Source organism: Crinia signifera, chromosome 8, assembly GCF_055691185.1.
Source record: "Crinia signifera chromosome 8, ASM5569118v1, whole genome shotgun sequence".
NCBI classification, from domain to species: domain Eukaryota; kingdom Metazoa; phylum Chordata; class Amphibia; order Anura; family Myobatrachidae; genus Crinia; species Crinia signifera.
In genome coordinates this window covers 97,314,409-97,337,200 of record NC_139224.1, presented here as the reverse complement: position 1 = coordinate 97,337,200, position 22,792 = coordinate 97,314,409, and the positions used below count along the sequence as shown (strand labels likewise).

General features: G+C 44.0%; 1 protein-coding gene across 5 annotated transcripts in view; it reads left to right on the top strand.

Moving 5' to 3' along the window:
- Positions 1-20,830, top strand: part of HENMT1 (HEN methyltransferase 1) — a 32,568-nt gene extending 11,738 nt beyond the window's left edge. For 4 of the 5 annotated variants that reach the window (XM_083156825.1, XM_083156822.1, XM_083156823.1 and 1 more), the window contains exons 4-7: positions 3,509-3,643; positions 9,306-9,488; positions 18,932-19,109; positions 19,319-20,830. In XM_083156825.1, the coding sequence (XP_083012951.1) occupies positions 3,509-3,643; positions 9,306-9,488; positions 18,932-19,109; positions 19,319-19,750 (928 nt within the window). In that variant the 3' untranslated portion in view covers positions 19,751-20,830. The remainder of the gene's footprint in view (positions 1-3,508; positions 3,644-9,305; positions 9,489-18,931; positions 19,110-19,318) is intronic. The other variant, XM_083156826.1, reaches the window with a different exon arrangement.
- Positions 20,831-22,792: the final 1,962 nt, after the last annotated feature.

The window sequence follows — 22,792 nt, the reverse complement described above, 5'->3', positions numbered from 1 at the left end:
AATCACGGTAATCAGGGTAATTCGCACTGTCCGTGCGTGTCACTTTCCGGCCAGCTGTTGCACTCTGCATCGCATAGTGACCACTGAAGGCGGTTGGCATGATGTCCATGTGTCTGTTCCTCACGTGGTTACATGTTACACAGTATTGTTTACAAACAGTCCTGGATATGGGCTCCGCCATGACACCTGTGGTCAGCTGACTGCTGATCACCTATCCAGCAACCCCAGTGAGCTCAGGTGTGATGAAATGACACAGTTAGAACCAGATGATCTCTCTTCCTGGTTCTGCTCTCATTGCAGCAGCCAATCATCAGGCACTCAGGGGGATATAAGCAGGCCTCCCAGTGTCCTCCAGTGCCTTGAACAATTGTCTACTATCTACATTTGATTCCAGAGTTTGCATCCAAGGCTCCAGGCTGTCTCCAGTTACCAGCTTCTTGGATTCTGCTGCTGCATAGATCCTGTTTACTCTCCTTCTGTCAGATTTACTTCTGTCTGCTTCTATCAGCAAGTCTCTGTGTCCAGTACTGGATACTTCAGTGCAGATCAGCCTGTATCATCGGTTTCCAGACTGACCAGCGGTATACAGTCCAATATTTACCTGCACCACTGGTTTCCAGATCGACCATCGGTAGCCAGTCTGATAATTACCTGTGCCATTGATTTCCAGACCGACCATAGGCAACCAGTCCGATACCATGCCTGTATCATTTGTTTCCAGACCAACTATCAGGAATGAAGCCCGATACTCCAGTACCATGGGTACACAGCCCGATACCGCTCAGCACCATCAGTAACCAGTCCGATAAATACCTTTATCATCGGTTCCCAGAATATCCACCATTATTTGTTTCTGCCAAGTCTAAGACTTCTCATACACAACCTTCCTATCCACAGCCTGAATATCTCGTAATATGACTGAGTTCCTCACATATAAGACTAGCTAACGCTCCTGCTGCAATGCTTTGGACACTGTCAAACAAACATACTACCAATCTCTCATCTCTTCTCATGCCACCAACCCTAAGCAACTTTTTAACACTTTTAAATCTCTTCTGTACCCTCCCCCTCCCCCCCACCAGCTGAAATCAGTGCACAAGAACTTGCCTCCTACTTTAAGGACAAGATAGCTAACATCCGAGATGAAATGGTATGCTCTTCCACAACCTCTAACCCTCTTTCTTCCCGACCTGAGAACCCTCTGGCACTTTCTCTTCATTTGAGCCCACAAATGAAAAGTAAGTATCCACAGGTAGGTACAGTCCCAGGAAATATCAAACTAAAAGTGACAGGTACCACGCCCCTTTTCCCTCCCATAACCCCACCCCTTTCACGCCCACATTCATGCCCCTATTGATATGTACTGGAGATGCTTTGATATCGTTTCATATTAAAAGATGGCTGTTTTGAATCGCATGTCACGGAACGTCGCGCGTCAAAATAAGAATCTGAAAGAGTACTATTACAACGTATTAAAACCAGGTAGTTATAGCGGTATTGATAAATATTATGAAGCGGTTAAAAATAAATTGAAAACAAACGATGTAAGAAAATGGTTACAAGAGCAAGACGTATACACATTGCATAAGCCGGCGAGAAAAAACTATAAAAGAAATATGATCTGCGTATCAACAATGGCAATGCGATTTGGTTTCGCTTATAGACCTGTCAAAGCACAACGATAGTATTTAATATATAATAACAATCATCGATATATTCAGTAAGAGGGCATGGGCCGGAAGTCTGCCCGCTAAGAACGCCACAACAGTCGCTAAGGCTTTTGAAAAAATATTCCAACAGGGCGATGTGCCGAAGAAGCTGCAAACTGTAAAGAATTTCTAAACAAAGTCCTAAAAAAGATTTTAGAAAAATTTGGAATTCAACATTTCACAACCAATAATGATGTGAAAACCGCTGTTATAGAGCGTTTCAAAAGGACTTTAAAAATGCGAATGTGGCGTTATTTCACGGCAAAGAATACCTACAGATATATAGATGTTTTACAAGATTTCATAACCAGTTATAATAGCACTTATCATAGAACGATTAAGTGCGCGCCAAGTTCCGTGAATGACTAACGTTTTGAGAATCTTCAAGGTGACGTACGGCGATTACTTTAGCAATCGGTGACCACGTCCGTATTTCCAAATATAAGGAAATATTTCAGAAAGGTTATGAACAGAATTTCTCTTACATTCTTATGGGATACAGGGAAGTCGTTCATAACGATGGGGAAAAGAGGGTTTCCGTAGGAGACAGGCACATATAAAACTTTATACAGGGTGTATTGGCTCCTCCCCTCTGCTCCCCTCCCATCTAGCCAGTTTAAGAAAATGTGCCTCAGGAGAAGCACGCATCAGAAGAGCTCCAGAGAGTTTGTCTTCTTTTTATTTTCTTAATTATTTTGGGGCTGGACTAACAGCAGTCCTGCGTCGTGGGAGACTGGGGGAAGGGTTCAGCTGCAGGCCACTTCAAGGTACCAAGCTGTCCTGCCACAGGACCACTGCCCTGCGTTGCCTGTATCTTACCGTATTCAGTATAAAGCACTTCTACTCGCATATAAAGCTATTAACCATACTGCACCAGCATATATCTCCTTACTTATCACAAAATATCTCCCATCTTGACCACTCCTCTCTGCACAAATCTGCGTCTCTCTTCTGCACGCATCACTAGCTCCCATTCACTATTCCAGGACTTTCATTGGGCTGCTCCCATCCTATGTAATGCCCTTCCATGCACAATAAGACTCTCCGCTATCCTCCAAACTTTCAAGCGTTCCCTGAAAACTCACCTCTTCAGGCAAGCCTATCATATTTAAGTTCTACACACATTACCCTCTGAGGCACTTATGTATTATATAGCTTCCCTTCTGGACTTGTAACTTGGTGTGACTGCTATGCTATTACTGATGCCTGTCCTTGTGTTTCCCTCCTATATTCCTATAGATTGTAAGCTTGCAGCAGGGCTCTCCTACCTCCAAGTCTGTCTGTTGTTACCCAGTTTGTTTTATCACTGTCTACTATTGTAAAGCGCAACGGAATCTGCTGCGCTATATAAGAAACTGTAAATAAATAAATAAGGGAGACGTAGAGGGCCACGAACTGCACTGGCCAAGAATATGGACGCTATCCTCAAGGCACACCCACAGTGCAGGTTTTAGTGATATCCATGCTTGAGCACAGGTGATTTAAAAAATACCTGATTTATTTTGATTTAACCATCTGTGTGCTGAAGCCTGATTATCACTAAAACCTGCACTCTTGATGTGCCTTGGGGACCGAGGTTGGGAATGCCTGGTCTAGCAGAATCAATTGTCTCCCTCCTTTTTCAAATCCATCTTTGTTGTAACGTATGATGTAATTTCATGCTGTTGCACTTATTATATTTAGCTGCTATAGAAAATAGACTACATTGTACTTGCATTATGCACATCTCTGTAACTTTATATACTTTATTTCACAGTTAAAATATTACACAAGGAAAGTACTATCTATTTTGATTTTAGGTTTACGCTGACTCCTCTTCCAACCCATTACCTTGAGCCATTGAACAGATCTTTAACTGTAACTTTATACCATGGTTCTGTGTGTGAAAAGGACCCTGCTCTACTTGGGTTTGACCTGGTTACATGCATTGAGCTGTAAGTATTATCCACATTACCAGTTTTAGGTGTATGGAGCATCTTGGTGAATTTCTTTATACTGTGAAATGTATCAGATACTAGTGTTTGTTTTAGGTAGTTATCATTATATATATATATATATATATATATATATATATATATATATATATATATATATATATATATATATATATATGTATATATGACTGTCTTTCTCTTATACATTTTTTTCACTTTCCAACTAGATGCAGTGATTGTTATGGGTGCCGGACAGTTTCCCAACAGTCGGGATCCCGGCAGTCATAACCCTGGGGCCAGGATCCCGACAGTCAAAACCCTGACTGTCAAAACCCCGACACTCTGGGTCCCGACAGCCACCAGCTATTCTCCCTCGTGGGGGTCCACGACCCCCACGAGGGAGAATGGAATAGGTGGCGAGCGCAGCAAGCCCGTAAGGGGCTTTGTTGCGCTCGCCATGCTGTCTGTGTCAGGCAAGTCGGGATCCCGACGTTGGGCTAATAACTGTCGGGATCCCGACTGTCGGGACCATATACCACACCCGATTCTTATTTGGAAGACAGCAAAATACATCATTTGGCCTGTCATGCTATTTTCAGTAGTAAATGGATGGCCCTATGGAAGAGCACATTTTCAACTAAGAGGGTGCATGACCGATTGCATCTAGTCCAAAAAATGGAAAATAGAAGGAACTCTGGGAGGCACACTCTAAACTACGTGCATTGCTCTGTAGTCCATCTGATATCCACTGCGCCTGAATTAGATTTAGAAAATGTTCAATCACTTGCTATAGTTTTTTTGTCTGTGCTTTCCTCCTAATTATTCAATTTGCTAATCCCTCAATCCCAGTGTGAGACCATGAGATTGCAGGATGGGGCTGGAGATTGCACTGAAAGCACACTGTAACTTTTAACCTAAGCTCCTCCTCCTTGCTACCCCATCATGCCAGTCTTCTTTAGGTTCCCAATGGAGATAGGCACATTGAAGGTGGCTTAATGTAGCATAGTTTTATTTGTCTTTTTTTTTAGTTTTTTTACTTTACTTTGTGCCGTTTCTGGCAGTACAATTGCTGTAGGAGCTGTCGTCACCTCGCCAATTTGCAGCTACAGTGCAGGAGGGGTTTGTGTGCTGATGATGAGGACACCCCAGAGCCCCCGGTCTCAGTTTAGACTGCCTGGACCTGGGGTCAGTACGCACTCTCGCCCTTCTAGAGTGTGCTGGGTAGCAGCACTGTCCAGGATGGTGGTGCCATCTTAATGCGTTTTTGATGCAGGTGGCCCCTTCAATGGATGTGAGAGATCACACTGCACTGAGAGATCACAGTACTTTCCCCAGATAACAGAGAGAATAGCACATGCCAATTACAGGGTGAAATTTACTAAGATGAGATGTGGCTATGCTCAACCAATCAGAATCTACTTATTTATCACCTTCTAGAACAGGCATGTCCAAACTACGGCCCTCCAGCTGTTGTGAAACTACACATCCCAGCATGCCTTGCCATAGTTTTAGCATTCCCTAATAGCAAAATTGTGGCATGATGGCACTTGTAGTTTCCCAACAGCTGGAGGGCCATAGTTTGGACATGCCTGTTCTAGAAGTATCTGATTGGTTGCCCTAGCAACATACCTAGGGCCAAATGTAATAGGGTGAGAGTTTCAGAAAGTGAGAGATTTTGGGAGAGTTTTCCCATGTTTTTTAAAGCAGCAATCAATTACATGGCAAAATCCACCTGGTTTTGCAGTGTAATTGATTTCTGCTTTTAAAAAAAGGGGAAAACTCTCCCAAAATCTCTCACTTTCTGAAACTCTCACACTTACATTTGGCCCCTATTGTTCACTCTAGGAATATTTTTAGGGCAAGGTGCTGGCCACCAAGCGAACCACCAAACCCCCCTCCAACCTTTCATCTCTCTTCACAACAGCCATTAGCTCCCATCATAACCCATATGCTGTGTTACAACTAGGGACACATCTCTGACAATCCTGCCAGCTGTAGTGTGCAGGTCAGGTCTACATTCATCTCACACTTAAAAGACCCAGCTCCGTCACTGCTCCGATACCTGTCTCAGCTGGAGGAATCATTCACTCTGCAACCTGCAGCTATGCCTGCAATGTGCACCGTGTCCCCCCAGCCGCTGCTCCGATCCTCTACCATTATGTGGTACATGACTTGTGTCATCAAGTTCATTAGCAATGCCACCACCACACGCCAGTCCGCAAGGCTTGCATTATCCTCCCAATCCACCCCAGCATCTATTTACATGCCCATAGGCAACACTCCCGCAGTTACATACACAGCTGGAAAATCTGACATGCCACTCACAGCTGTACACTTGAGCGGCGTGTCAGCCTAGCGGGGGAAGCGGCATTGGCAGCTGGGAGAGCAGACAATGACAGCTACAGTACAGATAGTCCTCAGCAGCATGTCAAAGCAGCAGGGCTGCACACAAAAGGGCAGGACGCATTTAGAAGCTTAGAAGAGGGGCAGTGCACGGCACCCTGCAAAAGAAGCCTAGAGGCAGGGCTGCTGACAGGGGGGTTGCAGTGGGTACAGCTGTCCCGGGCCCCGGCCTCTGGAAGGGCAGCTCATTTGGCCCACCGCAAACCTGTGCTTCAGGACCTGCAGCAGGAGTCGGGTGGTAAATAAAGGGATGGGTCCTGGCTGCTGCATAAGTCTACAGACAAATGGATATACACTTCAGCGCTATCCCAACACAGACCAGACAAACACTTTATTCAAATACATATAATACTGAACACAGTTTTTCCTTAAAATCTATCCAAACATGGGATACTCAGCATAAAATGAAGTTTAATCCATGCAATAAAACATAATAAAAACCAGGAATTAAAAAAAGTACCCACAAATGTGGGTACTTTTATGTGTTATTATATTTTTTTAATTCCTGGTTTTTATTATATGTTTTATTGCATGGATTAAACTTCATTTTATGCTGAGTATCCCATGTTTGGAGAGTTTCTTTGCTGGAGAACACGTGGTGACAACTAAAATAAATCTTTCAGTGAATATAGGGCCTCATATTGAGGTGAGTGCTGTTCCTATTGGTTGCCTGTATTGATGGTATTTGGAGGTGTGAGTCGGGAGAAATAGAAGACTGGCTCGAGGTGTAAAAGATACCTTTATGAGAAAATAGGGCCTTAATACAAGGTCAGTAAACTTCGATACATAGGATCAGGGGGTACCCGAATAGAGGGGAGAAGTTGTCTAAAAGATCCCTTTTACGTGCACATAGGGACCATACTTGAGGTCAGTAAGGTTCCCAAGGGTCCCTGCAGAATATTTTGAAGATTTTAAGGAAAAACAGTGTTCAGTATTATATGTATTTGAACATAGTGTTTGTCTGGTCTGTGTTGGGATAGTGCTGAAGTGTATATCCATTCGTCTGTATACTTGCATTATTGTGGAGGACTGGTGCTCCACGGATACACACATACCGTAGCTGTAATCCTTGGCGCAACTACCTTCCTGTACCATCATTTGTATTTGCTGCATAAGTCTGTATAAGTCTGTACAGACAGGGCCACCACTAGAACTGTTGGGGCCCGGGACTGACCTACAGTCCGTGCCCCCAGCAGCACAGCGCTACATCAGCCCCCGCACTGATGTGTAGACACGTAAACTCTATGAGTTGTGCATGGCATATAAAACACTGTCTAATGTCACATATAAAAACAGAACAAAACTACGCAGAGCTTGTGTTACTTAATCAATCATTATTATTTAATACAAGTAAAAATAAGAAACATAAAATAATAAAGTAGACTATACTGTCTTGTGGCCACAATTCTGAAAACTAGTAAAAATAGGGAAGTAAAGACAACATAAAACAATTCTGAGACCTCAATACATAAAGAACCATATATGCATATGTTAGTGAGATGTCAATATGGCAATCAGTAGGATATACAAACCAATTGCTTTACATGGAGCAAATGCTGGCTTATTTAGTTTGTCCTTTTTCCATTGTTAGTAGTATGCAGTCCTGTACCATCATACGTACAGTTGATTAGTCTTTGTTAGGCTTTGTTAGTAATAATATGAAACAGGATTAGTGCACATATATTTCAATGGCATGCCATATGGTTACCTTGATGCATAGTCATTTCCAATTAATGTCTGGCCAGATAATAAAAAAAGATACCTTACAGAGTCATGGGATGATTGCTTGTTTCTAGATCAAATGTACATCTCGCATCTATATGCCATATGGCAAAAGACACTTGGCACTGCTGAGACGCTGTGAAAGGTATAGATTACAGTGGCATATGTATTTATAATGAGTGCAGTGCATTTTTTAAATACTTACCCCTCTGTAGTCCTGCGATGATGGCATCAGCTCTGCGGAAATTGGCGGAAAAGTTTTTGTCACATAATTTTTCCGGAGATGGGCGCATACGGATTACAGTCCAAGCCCTCTAGTGCTCTTATTCTATAGCGCAGTGCTGCGATGCTGATCACAGATGAAGCAAAACATCACTCAGTGTACTAGAGCTGCTGGGCTGTGACTTTTTCAACACATACAAAGTCGCAGATGAAGCACAACGGTACTTGGTGTGAGATAAAGCTCTGTCCATTTAATCAGAGCACTTAGAAAGATTCAGGCTCCGTCGCCCACAGATACAAATGTCTGCTCATCAAATTACTCAGTGTAATATAGAAATGTAATTGTTTTATTTTTACGTATATATGCCAAGAAAATGCAAAGGTAAGAGAATTGCCAGAGACAAGGTGTTTTTAAAGGGGCTATTTTGATGCGACTTGAGCAACAGTGCATAAGGACACATCTGTAGATGACCTTGATGACTCTGAGGTCACATATGCCAACACAGACATACAGTACAGTGGTGACTATGGGGGTATTCAATCTCCCGCAGCCATCTTCCGCTGGGGAGATGGCTGCGGGGCCCTACTCAGTGCTGTCTTCTTCTACAGCATCGAACAGGGGATCTTGGCAGAATGAGCCCGACTTCACAAGCAGTTGGGCTCGTTCTGCCGAGAACGGCCGGGAAGTAACAAGCTCCCGGCTGCAGCTAACCTCTTCCCGGCCACTCCCCCTTCTCATCCTGCTGCAGGTGGGACATTGAATCCTGCCTGCAAATTCTCGGTTGAGGACGGAACAAGATCACGGCTGTTGGGCCAGCTCGACAGCCGTGACCCAAGATTGAATACCCACCAAAGTCTTCTACATTGCTTACTATTTCTACGTAGACTGTGTAAAGTTGCATTGCTGAGTAACATTGTGGTCTCTGTGTGCCTGATCCTGAGTTGAATGCAATGTTCATGCATTGGGTGCAGTATAGTAAGTGCCTATATTTGCCCATATGTATGCATCTTTGCTACTCATGATCATATTTGATGCAAATTATACAATTGGAAGTAAGTGTATTTATGCCTCCCTGTTTGTGAGTCAACTGCCTCAGCTAGTCCTAAATGAGAAGACAACCCCCTTACACTTTCAAAACTCCAACACAGACGGGGCACAGCCACGAAAGAGCTGGGGGCCACTTCTTCTACCCATCACTGCCTAGGTATGTTCTAGATTCGTTTCCTTACAATATTCTTATTTGGAAGCTTTGTTGCCTTGACTATTCATAGGTAGATTATGAGCTTTAATAATTTTTATAATTTTTGTTTAAAGAATTGAACATCTTGAAGCCGATGACCTTGAAAAGCTCCAGGACGTGCTGTTTGGTTTTATGGCCCCTAATGCTGCTGTGATCAGTACACCTAATGTAGAGTTTAATGTCTTGCTTCCTGAAAACCCTAAATTCAGACACCCAGATCACAAGTTTGAATGGAGCAGAAAAGAATTTCAGAGCTGGTAATATGTAATATTTTATATCATTTCCATTTGTGAAGAATAAGGGGGTATTTAATCTTGATTCCGACTGTTGGAACATCTCTGACAGAAGAAATACCATCTGCTTCCGACATCAATTCGACAGTCAGAATTCAGTCTTTGACAATGAAGATTCGACTTTTTATAAAGTCGAATATGCCTGCTTTCAATTTGCTTGGAAATAACCACATTGAATAGATGTGTGCAAATATTTCCAACTGTTATAAATATCTGTACAGATTGAATACCCCCCTAATAGGATTATGCTTCCTGATGCAAGCAAAGCATAATCCCTGATAAGTGGGGGTATAGGGAGATTCAATTACTCACCATCAATGACCGCGGGTAACTGGTTGCCCCTAAATTCACTTTGAATAAGATCTTTTGTATGTGAATCTAATATTTTACTTTTTTGGTGCCTAAATCTAGGCGCAATGTGGAGTCTTAATTTAAAATACCCAAAACTGCTATATTCACAAAGGAACTATCTCTTGCTACTTCATAAACTACTGATTGGAGGAAATGTATACCACATAGCATACTTGGCTACGCACCTGGAATGGCCTGGAGACCTCCGAAAATCAGGCGGCTCTCCCGGCTGCCCCAGAAAGGCAGGCAAGTCTCCTGCATCCACCCTTAGCCCCCTGCACCCCCCTCTTCCCTAAGCCACCTACAATAGAGCACTTTTGGGCAGGCGAAGGGTACCCGATGACGCCATTCCTGCTGAATCACGTCTTCGTAGTACGGCCCCCTGCTGTACCCTGTGTTTGTGGACAGAGGGAGGGTGGACTGGGGCTGGTGAGGTGCAAAATTACTACTGGCACAGCCCTGCACCACAAGACAGTGCCATCAAATGGTCAGCATGCTACTTGATTCACCACTTAAATGTTTAAAAGATACATGTACATAATAATCATTTGATTCTGTAGTTATTCAAAAAATTAAGTATCTTAGTTATGTGCCCTTTTTTCTACTAAGCATGTGCAGCTTTTGTATAATGTTGCTTCCCAGTGATCTAGAGTCAAATGTAATAGGGTGGGAGAATCAGAAAGTGAGAGATTTTGGGAGAGATTTCCCATTTTTTTTAAAAGTGGCAATTAATGATTGCAGCTTTTTTTTTTTTTTTAAATGGAAAACTCTCCCAAAACTTTCTGATTCTCACACAGTATTTCATTTGGCCCCTAGAGCAGTGGTTCCCAAACTGTGTGCCGTGGCTCCCTGGGGTGCCTCCGGACACTTGCAGGGGTGCCACGGGTTGGTGGACCAGGACCAACTCAAATTATTCATGGTCAATTATTTATGGACAAAACCAGTGCTGGTGGCTGCCAATCATAAAATGTGTGCCCTTTACCACATAACTGAAACTAAGAAGCACATTTAAACACAATCTACTTAATTTTATATTTATTTTATTGGGCCTAGGGGTGCCGTGGATACCCCGTGGATACTCTAGGGTGCCGTGATTTGAAAAAGATTGGGAACCCCTGCCCTAGAGTGATTTTACGTCACATAATTACTTCCACTACCTGGGTTTTTTGTATCTGTATGGTATATTACACAGATAATAGATGGACACCAGATGGTCGAAGTCAGTAGGTCGACAGGGTCTAAAGCTCGACAGTGAAATGGTCTACACAGTAAAGGTCTACATGATTGTAGGGTTAGGTTTAGGCACTTTTGGGAGGGTTAGGATTAGGCTACCAGAGGTAAAGGTTAGAGGTAATTACTTCATAGAGCCAGGGTTGAATTAAAGGCCTGGAGCTGAAAATGTACAAGGGCCTATTTGGAGGAGGTGAGGTCAATGCCATGTAGGCATATAGACATATTCTATACGCCTCAGTGTCTCCCTAAATATATGTTAATCTGGCAGTGTTAGGATTAGGATTGAAAAAACAAAAGAAAATAAATGTGCAGACCTTTTCTGTCAACCATTTGCATGTTCACCTGTTGATTGTTGACCATCTGGTCTCACCCCATTGACTGTCAATATACTGTCAATCTGTTAATCCTTTTTTTAAATCATCAGATCAGAGCACACTTTTTATAAACCTGAATAAGCCATATATTGGTGGTATTATGTAATAGCAATGAAATAGTTAATTCCCTCTGAAATGTTTAAGCCTTAAAAGTGATTTGTCTGTTTAATATTGCCATACTTTCTGACATAATGGGGGAAATTTACCAATATGAAAAACCTAGTTTTTCGTATTGGTTGTTTCCCTACGACTGCATACGACTGTTTAAGTCGTATGCAAAGTCGTGTTCCGGAGGGGGATTTACAAAGCAGTCAGATACGACTGCTTTGTAACCCTCCGATGGTGTAATGATTCGTATTAGCGGCCGTATATACGGCTGCTAATACGAATTATTTCTAGCAGTCTGCACGGATCAAGTCAGATCCGTGCAGGCTGCAGTGTGTAAAAAAAAATAGAAAAATAAATAAATAAAAAAAAAAACGGCGTGGGGTCCCCCCCACAGCCATAACCAGCACCAGGCTGAAGGAGCCGGGGCCGGTAATTAAAAATCAGGGAACCCGACAAATAGGGGTTCCCCGATTTTTAACAACCAGCCCCAGGCTCCAGGTCCGGGGCTGGTTCCCAAAATACGGGGGACAAAATTAGTAGGGGTCCCCCGTATTTTAAGAACCAGCCCCAGGCACAACCAGCCGGCAGGGTAATGTCACAGCCGGGGGACACTTATAATATAAGGTCCCGCGGCCAAAACATTCTCCCTACCGACCAGTCAGCCTGGCCAGGGGCCCTGGGGGAGTGGGGACCCCCCCAATAAAGGGGTCCCCCCCCTCCAGGACTTACCTGACCAGGCTGAAGCCTGGTGCTGTCCCCGATGCCCCTGGGCGGTGGGCATCGGGCTGATTATGTTGTAAAAAATAGATAAACCATTGTTTTTTACTGTGGCACTACAAGTGCCAGCAAGCTGGGACTTGGAGAACCACAAGTCCCAGCCTGCTGGGCATTAAAGGGCCCGCTGGCACTTGTAGTTCTACAGTTAAAAAAATAGTGCACAAAACACACTGATACACTTTTAAAATAAAACTTTATTACACACAAAGCCCACACATACTAATACTTACCTATCTTCTTCCCATAGGTCGCCCTGGTCCTGTGTCGTCTTCTTCCTCCATGTCGACGTCGCTGTCGGCGATGGTGTCCCCGTCCGGATCCGACGAAATCCATTTGGGAAGCTGTGGAAGGAAACCATACTCACCTGTCCCAGCGCGACGTAGTCCAGGTAAGGGTCTTTGCAAAAAAATAAACCGAACACCCCGAAACCAAACCGGACTGACGGAGACGCACGTGTGTTTGTTTACATCGTGCGGCTCCGCCTCCCGAATGCCGCTATTGGCCGCCTTGCGGCCTAGCGGCCAATCAGGAGCCGCTAGGCCGCAAGGCGGCCAATAGCGGCATTCGGGAGGCGGAGCCGCACGATGTAAACAAACACACGTGCGTCTCCGTCAGTCCGGTTTGGTTTCGGGGTGTTCGGTTTATTTTTTTGCAAAGACCCTTACCTGGACTACGTCGCGCTGGGACAGGTGAGTATGGTTTCCTTCCACAGCTTCCCAAATGGATTTCGTCGGATCCGGACGGGGACACCATCGCCGACAGCGACGTCGACATGGAGGAAGAAGACGACACAGGACCAGGGCGACCTATGGGAAGAAGATAGGTAAGTATTAGTATGTGTGGGCTTTGTGTGTAATAAAGTTTTATTTTAAAAGTGTATCAGTGTGTTTTGTGCACTATTTTTTTAACTGTAGAACTACAAGTGCCAGCGGGCCCTTTAATGCCCAGCAGGCTGGGACTTGTGGTTCTCCAAGTCCCAGCTTGCTGGGGAGGCTTGCTGGCACTTGTAGTGCCACAGTAAAAAACAATGGTTTATCTATTTTTTACAACATAATCAGCCCGATGCCCACCGCCCAGGGGCATCGGGGACAGCACCAGGCTTCAGCCTGGTCAGGTAAGTCCTGGAGGGGGGGGACCCCTTTATTGGGGGGGTCCCCACTCCCCCAGGGCCCCTGGCCAGGCTGACTGGTCGGTAGGGAGAATGTTTTGGCCGCGGGACCTTATATTATAAGTGTCCCCCGGCTGTGACATTACCCTGCCGGCTGGTTGTGCCTGGGGCTGGTTCTTAAAATACGGGGGACCCCTACTCATTTTGTCCCCCGTATTTTGGGAACCAGCCCCGGACCTGGAGCCTGGGGCTGGTTGTTAAAAATCGGGGAACCCCTATTTGTCGGGTTCCCTGATTTTTAATTACCGGCCCCGGCTCCTTCAGCCTGGTGCTGGTTTCGGCTGTGGGGGGGACCCCACGCCGTTTTTTTTTTAAATTTATTTATTTTTTCTATTTTTTTACACTGTAGCCTGCACGGATCTGACTGATCCGTGCAGGCTAAAACGCAAATAGAACAGGAAAATGGTGTTCTATTTTCCTGTCATATTTGCGTGGGTGTTTTACACCACTAAGCAGCCGTATTGTCAGTACGGCTGCTTAGTAAATCAGAAACCACCATTCTTTTGAATGGTGATTTCTGTCGTATCCTATCGATGGTGTAGGGCATTCGTATTTGTAACTACAAATACGAATGTTCCATCTTTAGGACTACGAATTGTTGTATTTTTGGGATTGTAAATCCCGAAAATACAAATTCGTAAAAAAAAGGTGTATTTCTCCCTACGAATACACCTTTTTTCTACGAATCCATTTTGGTAAATGTCCCCCAATATTCCAATGTTCTCAAGGTAAAATCTTAGTCCTAAAACGTATACATTTCTTTATCTTCACTATGCGCCCATTTGGGATTGCACTTACTTCACGTCGAAGTTAAGAGTGTCCTATCACTTACTTATCTTCTCTATTAGTGTTCTGTTTCTTTAGATATGATGTGGAAAGGGATAATAGAGTGGTTGTATATTTATGATGTATTAGGACTTACAACACACACTTTCATGTTGCATACATTACTTATTGTACTTGATTTAAACAATGACAAATCCTGATGGGCTGTTGAAAATGTAAAATATTGGTGGGATTGTTAATGTACTCTGCATAGCCATGGATGTTTGCATGGCCATTTATATGAAGGAGAAGCAGACACCACATTCTTACTGTTGAAGCTGTCAGGTTCCTGCTATATCAGTGTGTGGTCACCCATGGATCATGTATCCATTGGTCCTGAGCATGTAGACTTTCTCCTCAAATCTTCTGGAATCTATTTTACTATAATAACTGTAAAAAAAACCTCTGTTTCATGATTATTTACCATCTCCCAATATTAAACACTCAAATGTTACACAGTAATATGAGTTCTGCAGCCGAAGTTTGCACATTTTTGAAAACGCACTGGTCTATGTGCTCATGCCCTGCTATATTACTTATTCAGTGATGCATTTGCTACAGATGTGGTTTGTGTCAGTATTTGCTTGTCAGTGTTGTAATGCTATCACATGGTAAGCCTAAATCTGTGTGTTAAGTGAAAAAAATCCCTGCAGAAACACACGATTAAACCCAGAAAATGAGTGGGGATCATCCCTTTTTTCAAATTAATTGGGTCCAATATTAACTATTGTCTGTAATTACTAGACCAATGTTATCAATATGGGGGAAATTTACTAAAGGAAATTTGTAAAAAATAGGTGTATTTGTATCCAGAAATACACTTATTTTTGACATTTACTATCACGAAAATACGGCAATTCATATTCGTATTGATAGCACATCAATACGACTACGAATTGCCGTATTTTCGGAATAGTAAATGTCAAAAATAAGTGTATTTCTGGATACAAATACACCTATTTTTTTACAAATTTCCTTTAGTAAATTTCCCCCGTTATGTCTGTAGACCATATTCTGCAGATGTCCTCTCACATCCATATTTTCTGGTGTAAGAGTGTGGGAACCCATATATCAAAGAGGGGAGTGTCCACATTAAAATAATGTTTCCCTTAACAGAAATTGTAAAGCTGTCAAAATCACCCAGTGTTAAAAAAAACCCCACCTGTGCCCTATCCCCACTATACTGGCCTGCACAAACATAACACCAATTTCAGAGGTTCCTGTGATATTATCTTACAGCAGCTGCACACTGGGAGTTTCTTCAGACCCTGTCATAGAGAGCCCAGCCTTGCATAGCAGCATCTGATGGGCCCATGTCAGGAAAGTGATTAAGTGAAAAAAAAAAGTTGTAGTACAGATGGAGTGAGCTCCATCTCTGCAGGGGCTGGCAATAGAATCGCCAGCCTCGCCAGCCCCGCCAGCGGCTGGCTACCGCCAGGGGCGCGCGCGCAAGTGACGCTCGTGTGCCCCTTTGCAAACAGAGCCTGCCGCCTCCCCCGCTGGCCCCCCTCGCTTCACCGCCCTCCCCCGAACTGTGCAGCGTCTCCCTGAAGCGGAGGAGGGCAGGGAGACGCTGCCCAGCCGCCGTGATACTGGGACGCACATGCGTGTGAGACGAACGCGCGTCCCAGTCTCTATCGCCGGCGGTCGCCAGCAAGGCATCTGGTGAGCGCTGGCCAAGGATGATGCCCGTTCCATCTGTATGTGCAACCCATATGCTAAGTTTGCCCATATAAATGGGATGACATGTGCTGAGTTCATTGGCTGAGGAGGAACACACATATTTTACAAAGGTATAGAAGTATATACTTTGTTAACCTATATACATATGCAGTGGCATAAGTTTGTCCCAGTTGCCCGGAGGCAAGAAAAATATTGGTGCCCCCCCCTCCACACACACACACACACACACACACACACACACACACACACAGCACCTTATATAAATATATGTATGCATGTGTGTATGTACTGTATGTATGTTATGGATATTATGTTCAGGGCCGGTGCTAGGCACCGGAGCGCCCTAGGTGGGGGGGCTCCCCGGCGCTCGCCTGCTCCATGGGCAGTATCTCCACGGGTGGCGGGGGATGTGCGATGTGGCGTCGGCAGCACTGGGGGGGAGAGTGTCCACTCACCTCCTTTTGCTGCCGGTGGCCGTGCTGCTGCTGCCGCTGAGTATCTTCACGGGGGCGGGGGAGGATGTGCGATGCGGCAGCAGCGCGGAGGGGAGGAAGATTGTCACAGTCTCTGGCTTGTGCTGCTGGATCTGCGGGGAGCTCCGGGGCGCAGGGCTCTGGCCAGACTCCGGCTCCTCACTGTGCTGGACGGCCGGGGGGTGAGCCTGGCTGCGGGCAGGGCTCTCCGGCTCTCCCTGGACCCCACCTGGATGGAGGACTGGGTTGCTCAGGCACAGGCTGAGCTTAGAGCGCAGGCTGGCCGGGCACAGGTAGAGCAGGGAGCGGAGGCTGGCCGGGCACAGGTAGAGCTGGGAGCGGAGGCTGGCCGGGCACAGGCTGCGGTTGTCCCCTTGCTGCTGCCACCGAGTATCTCCACAGGGGGCGGGGGAGGTGTGTGATGCGGGGGAGGAGGAGTGTGTCCTCTCACCTCCGGCTGCCGGTGCTGCTGTTGCTGCCAAGTCTCGACGGGCACAGGCGATGCGGCGGGCGAGGACGACACCTAGTCCAACTTCCGCCCTCCAGTGGCCGGCGCCCTAGGCAAATGCCTAAAGCTGCCTAGTGGTGGCGCCGGCCCTGATTATGTTTAAAATAAAGAGACTGTGACATCTATGGTCCTGCTAGGAGGGGAAGTTACCACAGAAGCGATATCGACGGCTTTCAATTAACTAATTCAAACTTGCAGGTGAAGAGAGGTGCCCCCTTGCGAGCAGGAGCCTAGCGGTAGATGACTTCATTGCCTCCCAGAGTTACGCCTCTGTACATGTGTCCTCATGCATCGGAATGCATGGCAGGGGATAGTGGGAGTACTTGCACCTGCTCTATACGATGTGCAAAATATCCATCTGGAAACAGACATATTTACACAACTGTATATAGCCTGTCCTTCCATCGACTTGTCCACAGTGAACTTCGCCTTCTGGAGATTACATCATTAAGGCCCAGTTATGCCAATTCATTCACAAGTGAAGTGTTTGGTTTGCATACAACTCTGCATTGTCCATAGTTGCATTACATAAACCTAGTTCTAGAACATGCATTGAGCAAAAAATAGTCACACCGTAAATTGCCTACTGGCTCTGCAGGGTTACTTAAACCTGATTGCATGGCTGCTACTTTGCAGAGCCCTGTGAGCAGGTACTGTATATGCTGCCCAGCAAGAGTGAAATCCTGCCCTGTGCAAGGCTGCGAATCTGCGATAAGCATGTGACTGGCTGCAAATCTATTCAGAATCACTCACCATCAAATGATGTGTACACTGTGTGCAGTCTGTGCGTAGTCCGGGACCTACTTGGCAGCTACAATAGAAACAGGCTGTTCAGGGTCAGAGCTGAGGTCCCACGCCTTCCATTTTTAACACCTGGGCATGCCTGCTTTTTCCCCAGACATTCCCACAAATGCCGGCTTTCTTGCAATCACCTTGCGTACGACCAGTGATCAAAAAACATTGCAGGATTTTACTGTAGGATGGCTCGCTTATATGTACTATGAGCCGAACGCACATGCAGTCTATCGCCCAGCCTGTGAAATCGCAGCAGTGCCATCAGGTCTGAATAACCTCCTATATCTGGCCCAAGGTTCTTTCTAGGTTTAAAAAAAAAAAAAATACATTTTTGTGTCACTATTGAAAATGAAAAATCTTCTGATGAACACACGCAATTATTTGTGTGGATGCTGCAAAGAAAAAAATGTCCTATTGATTTTGGAATGTGGGAAATTCTCCAGCAGCAAAGGAGTTAATATATAACTATTGTTTAGGCTCTCTGTTATCTAACATAAGAGTTCACATGAAGTTGGTGTGACATGCTAACATTTTTGCAATTTCGTTGTAGCTCATGACAAACGTGTTTCTCTGCTAAGCAGCGTTGGTGGTTTTTCCTTAATATTTCAGAGTATCAGTATATAAAATGTGATGTTTTGTTATGCACATCACTGTAGTCTGAAATCATGTACATGATAACCACTTCATTCTTTATAACAGCAGTTCTCAAACTGTGGGTCCTGACCCCAAAGTGGGTCCCGACCTTCTCAGCATGGGGTCACGACTCCATGTTGCTGACCACTAGGCTGAGGATTTTTCTAATCTGTCAGTGATTCAAGGAGTCATTTAGTGCCTCCACAATGCTGCCATGTATGTGCTGTCTGCTGCCTAAACTTGTGATGTGAGGACCTTCTGCAGTAACTTGCTGGGGTTCTGTAATTATTTTAATTGTCTGATAGGGTCCCAGAGCAAAGAAAAAGTTTGAGAACCCCTGCTTTATAATATTCCTAAATCTTACTGTGGAGCTCAGTATTCTTGTTAGAACGATTCCTCTCAGGCATGCCTGGATCTTCTACCTTATAGGAATTGTAGATTGTAGTCCGTATAATCTCTGTAATGTGTCTTAATTCCAGGGCTATGAAGGTTGCCGGACAATATAACTACACAGTGGAATTCAGTGGGGTTGGAAAACCACCGACAGACCATGAAGATGTTGGCTTCTGCTCCCAAATTGGAGTGTTTAATAAGAACTACATAGAGAGCGAAGAATCAATCAGTAAGAAGAAGAAATACTCAAGTGTTTATAAAACAGTAAGTATTGTTCTATATTTACAATATACCTTAATACTGTCACAGATAATGTCACTGCCATGTGCTTCTGGGGTATCCGGTAGTGCTAATGCACTTAACCCAGAGTTTATGGGTTGACTCACAACAGAACGTTAACAGAAAGTTTCTCTGTAAATACTGCTAGAAAAATAACATACTTATAGTAATGTTGACTAATTTTGTATGACAAGGTTCTTCATGTGGTCTATCCAAGTCTTCAGGAGGAGAAATACCTACGTCAGGCAGTACTGAATGTGGCTCTGTCCCATGCACACCGCATTAAAAGCAACTTTCTGCATCATCTGTCTGATGAAGAAGAAGATGATAAAAGGACCAGCATGACAGACAATGAAAATAAATCCTGTACACAGACACAATGGTTTTCCAGTTTGCAAACTGTACAAATGAATCAGGAAAGTACGGGCATACAACCTTTTCTAGAAGGGGATACCATTCAGGTCCCACTGGAACAACTGTTTGCTATCTCCAGGGTGAAGGAACTCTGTGGGAGTCTGGATGTCCTAAGAAATATGTTGAGTAGTGAGGTCACATTAAGCAGTGATGGCAGTACCATTGTATATCCTCGTGATGAAGAAAATGATGATATGATAGATGCAGAATGAATCTGATTTAATTATATAATAACCACAGTTTTTTGTTTTAAATGGTGCGTTTTTTATACCTAAGAATGGTGGTAATTTTGTTATCTGCGAATGAGCAGTGTGTGCAATAGCTGTGAGCTGGACTGTATCCGCTACAGACGCACGTACCAAATACAGCTGTTTTTAAAAGCTGCAACTTCTAGATTTATTCAATGTTTCTGTTGGTTGCCCTGTGTCTGCCTTGCTTCACAAGATTATCATTCAGTTTGTTCTTCAACACATTTCACCGGTTAACAGCCAAGGAAAGTCTGAGAATAAGATTTGCATGTACAATCAGTTCCACCGACAATGGGCCGTATTCACTGGTGTATTCAATGCGGCCAGCGATCCTCGCTGTTTATCCCCCGCGCCGGCCACTCACCCTATTCAGTGTTCTGGGAGAATCCTCACTGTCACAGGACAGCGAGGATTCCCCCAAACAGCGAGGCCTACAGTTAATGCACAGAGACTGCTGCATTTAGCCCTGAGCCTCGCTATTTTAGCGGCCGCATACACCATTTCCCCCTCGCAAGGGGGAAACGGCGTGTGCAGGGGGTCAGTTGAATACTGACCCTGCGAGCTGTGACAGCGAGCAGTCAGCACTGCTCGCTGTCACAACTCACAAAAATCATTGAATACACCCCAATGCCTTAATTTCTCCCAAATCTCCTGGCTACTTGCCTACCAGACATTTCAGTTGTGTTGCCCATGGTAACAAGATCTATCAATTTGCCATGGTTTCTTGCATGTACCTCTACAGTTTTACTATTTGTGGTAAGGAGGAGAGGTAAATAATTTTTAGGTGAGTTCTCCTTTATGGGATATTGGGAATGTGTATACTCTATAGACACCATGATTACAAAAGTATTTTGCAGGTTGAGAACATACAGTAACTGCTTTTTTTTGTTGTTCTCTGCAAACCAAACACGTATCAGTTATAGTTTTACACTGAATTTAAAAACAAATTGTAATACTCAGATGAAGAAGCAGTGTTTTATGTTGAAAATCACATTGTTCTGTGTATGATATCATATTATAAATACAAATAATGTGTTTAAAGTCTGTAGCTATGTTTCGTGTAGTTATTTTAGGGAAATTCTGTTTTATTAGTCAAACTGTCTGACTCCTAGGGGGAATTTACTAAGATGGGAGTTCTGTTTCACATGGGATGTTGCTATGGGCAACCAATTAGAATCTATTTATTTATTTAGCACCTTCCAAAATATAATAACATCATTAAGGGTACATGGCTTAAAAATTCTTAAGTGCAGGGCATGGGGTTAGGGGAGACTGAAAACATCTTTCTTCTCCATCCTGGCAGGAGAGACCTCTTTCTCAAACTTTTTAGTGATCACTAGCAACTCAAGGGCACCCACATTTGAAACGGTTTCCAGACTGATCATAGAATGACTCTAGGTTGACATTCATAAGGTCAAACATTAAAAACTCATGTCAACCTTTTTCAATGTCGACCTTTTGACCCTTAAGACCTGTGGACCCTGTTGACTTTACACCCTGTAAACCATTTAACCCTGTCGACCTTGTGACTGTCGACCATTAATGGTTGACCATATGATTGTAGACCTAGACACTAGATGTTTTATACCATAACCATCTGAAAGATAGAAGTTACCTCTTTAGTGATTGGCATCACAGATAATAACTGTATGCACTGAGGAAAACAATATACATTTCCTGTAAATAAGACATTATTAATCCACTCCCCTAACTCCCCCATATTAGTACACTCTCAGAGCTACTCTCATCTTTCCAAAAATGTGAACCATAGTAGGTATTTTTTGCTGGTTGCTTGGGAATGACACACAACATAAATGAAAACTAGTAGTGTAAAATAAACAGTGCAAATGCTGTAAGTTTCTATTAATAAAGATGATATACTGTCATTTGGTTTACCTGTAAGCACAAGTGATGCTAAGTATGTCAGTACATAATGCATATACTGTACATTATACTGCAGTGAGTGGCCTTAGAGTGCAGATAATACATACCAAAGTCAATTGCACCAATCGAACAAGATGCAAATATACTTTATTTTTTTTTTCCATGACTAACACTGATAGACATGTAGGCAGCCTTCCTCTTCACAACTGAGTAGTAAACATACCTTACTGTTACAAAACCACTATTCACTACAATGTTTTCTTGCTCCAAATTACAGTTGCAGCACTTTAGTTTAGTTTGCATTATGGGTATGTTTTTGACACATTTCATCAACCAGACGCTAATATTCTCTGTTCACTTGTTGGCGACTGGTTCACTTACAGTTCCATCACTATAAATGTTTGCTGCTGACTGAACATTGCGACCGCATCTGTATCAGGCCCAATATCAATATAGGTAAAACTTTTTGGGAGATTTTAACAAAATTTTAGGGGAAAAGGTTAAAAAACAGACACAATGGGGGAAATTTACTAAGCTAAATACGCCCCCCAAAAATTATATTTGTATAGTAAAATACTAATTTGTTTAGGCGTATACGTTAATTCGTATTCATTGCACATTTGTATTTACAAAGCAGAATGTATACGCCATCGACAGAATACGATTAGGAGTCGCCATTCAAAAGAATGGTGATTCCTAATTTACTAAGCATCCATAATGAAAATACGGTCGCTAATTACCAGCAATTAGCGGGATACGGACGCTAATTGTCGGCCAAATACGCCAGGAAAATACACGTAATGTTCCTGATGTATTTCTGTGCAGGCTTCAGCGTAAAAAAAAAGAAGAGAAAAAGAAATAAATCATTTTAAAAAACAGCGTTGGGTCCCCCCTTGGCCGTAACTAGCCCCAGGCTCACAGAGCATAGGGTTCCACTGATTTTTTTTACAACCAGCACCAGGCCCAAGGGCCGTTCCAGGGTAATGTCACAGCCGGGGGACACTTATTATATAAGGTCCCGTGGCCAAAACACCCCCTGGCAGGTCAGCCTGAGCAGGGGTCCTGAGGGAGTGTGGACCCCCCCCCCCCCCCCCCCCAATGAAGGGGTCCCCCCTCCAGAAT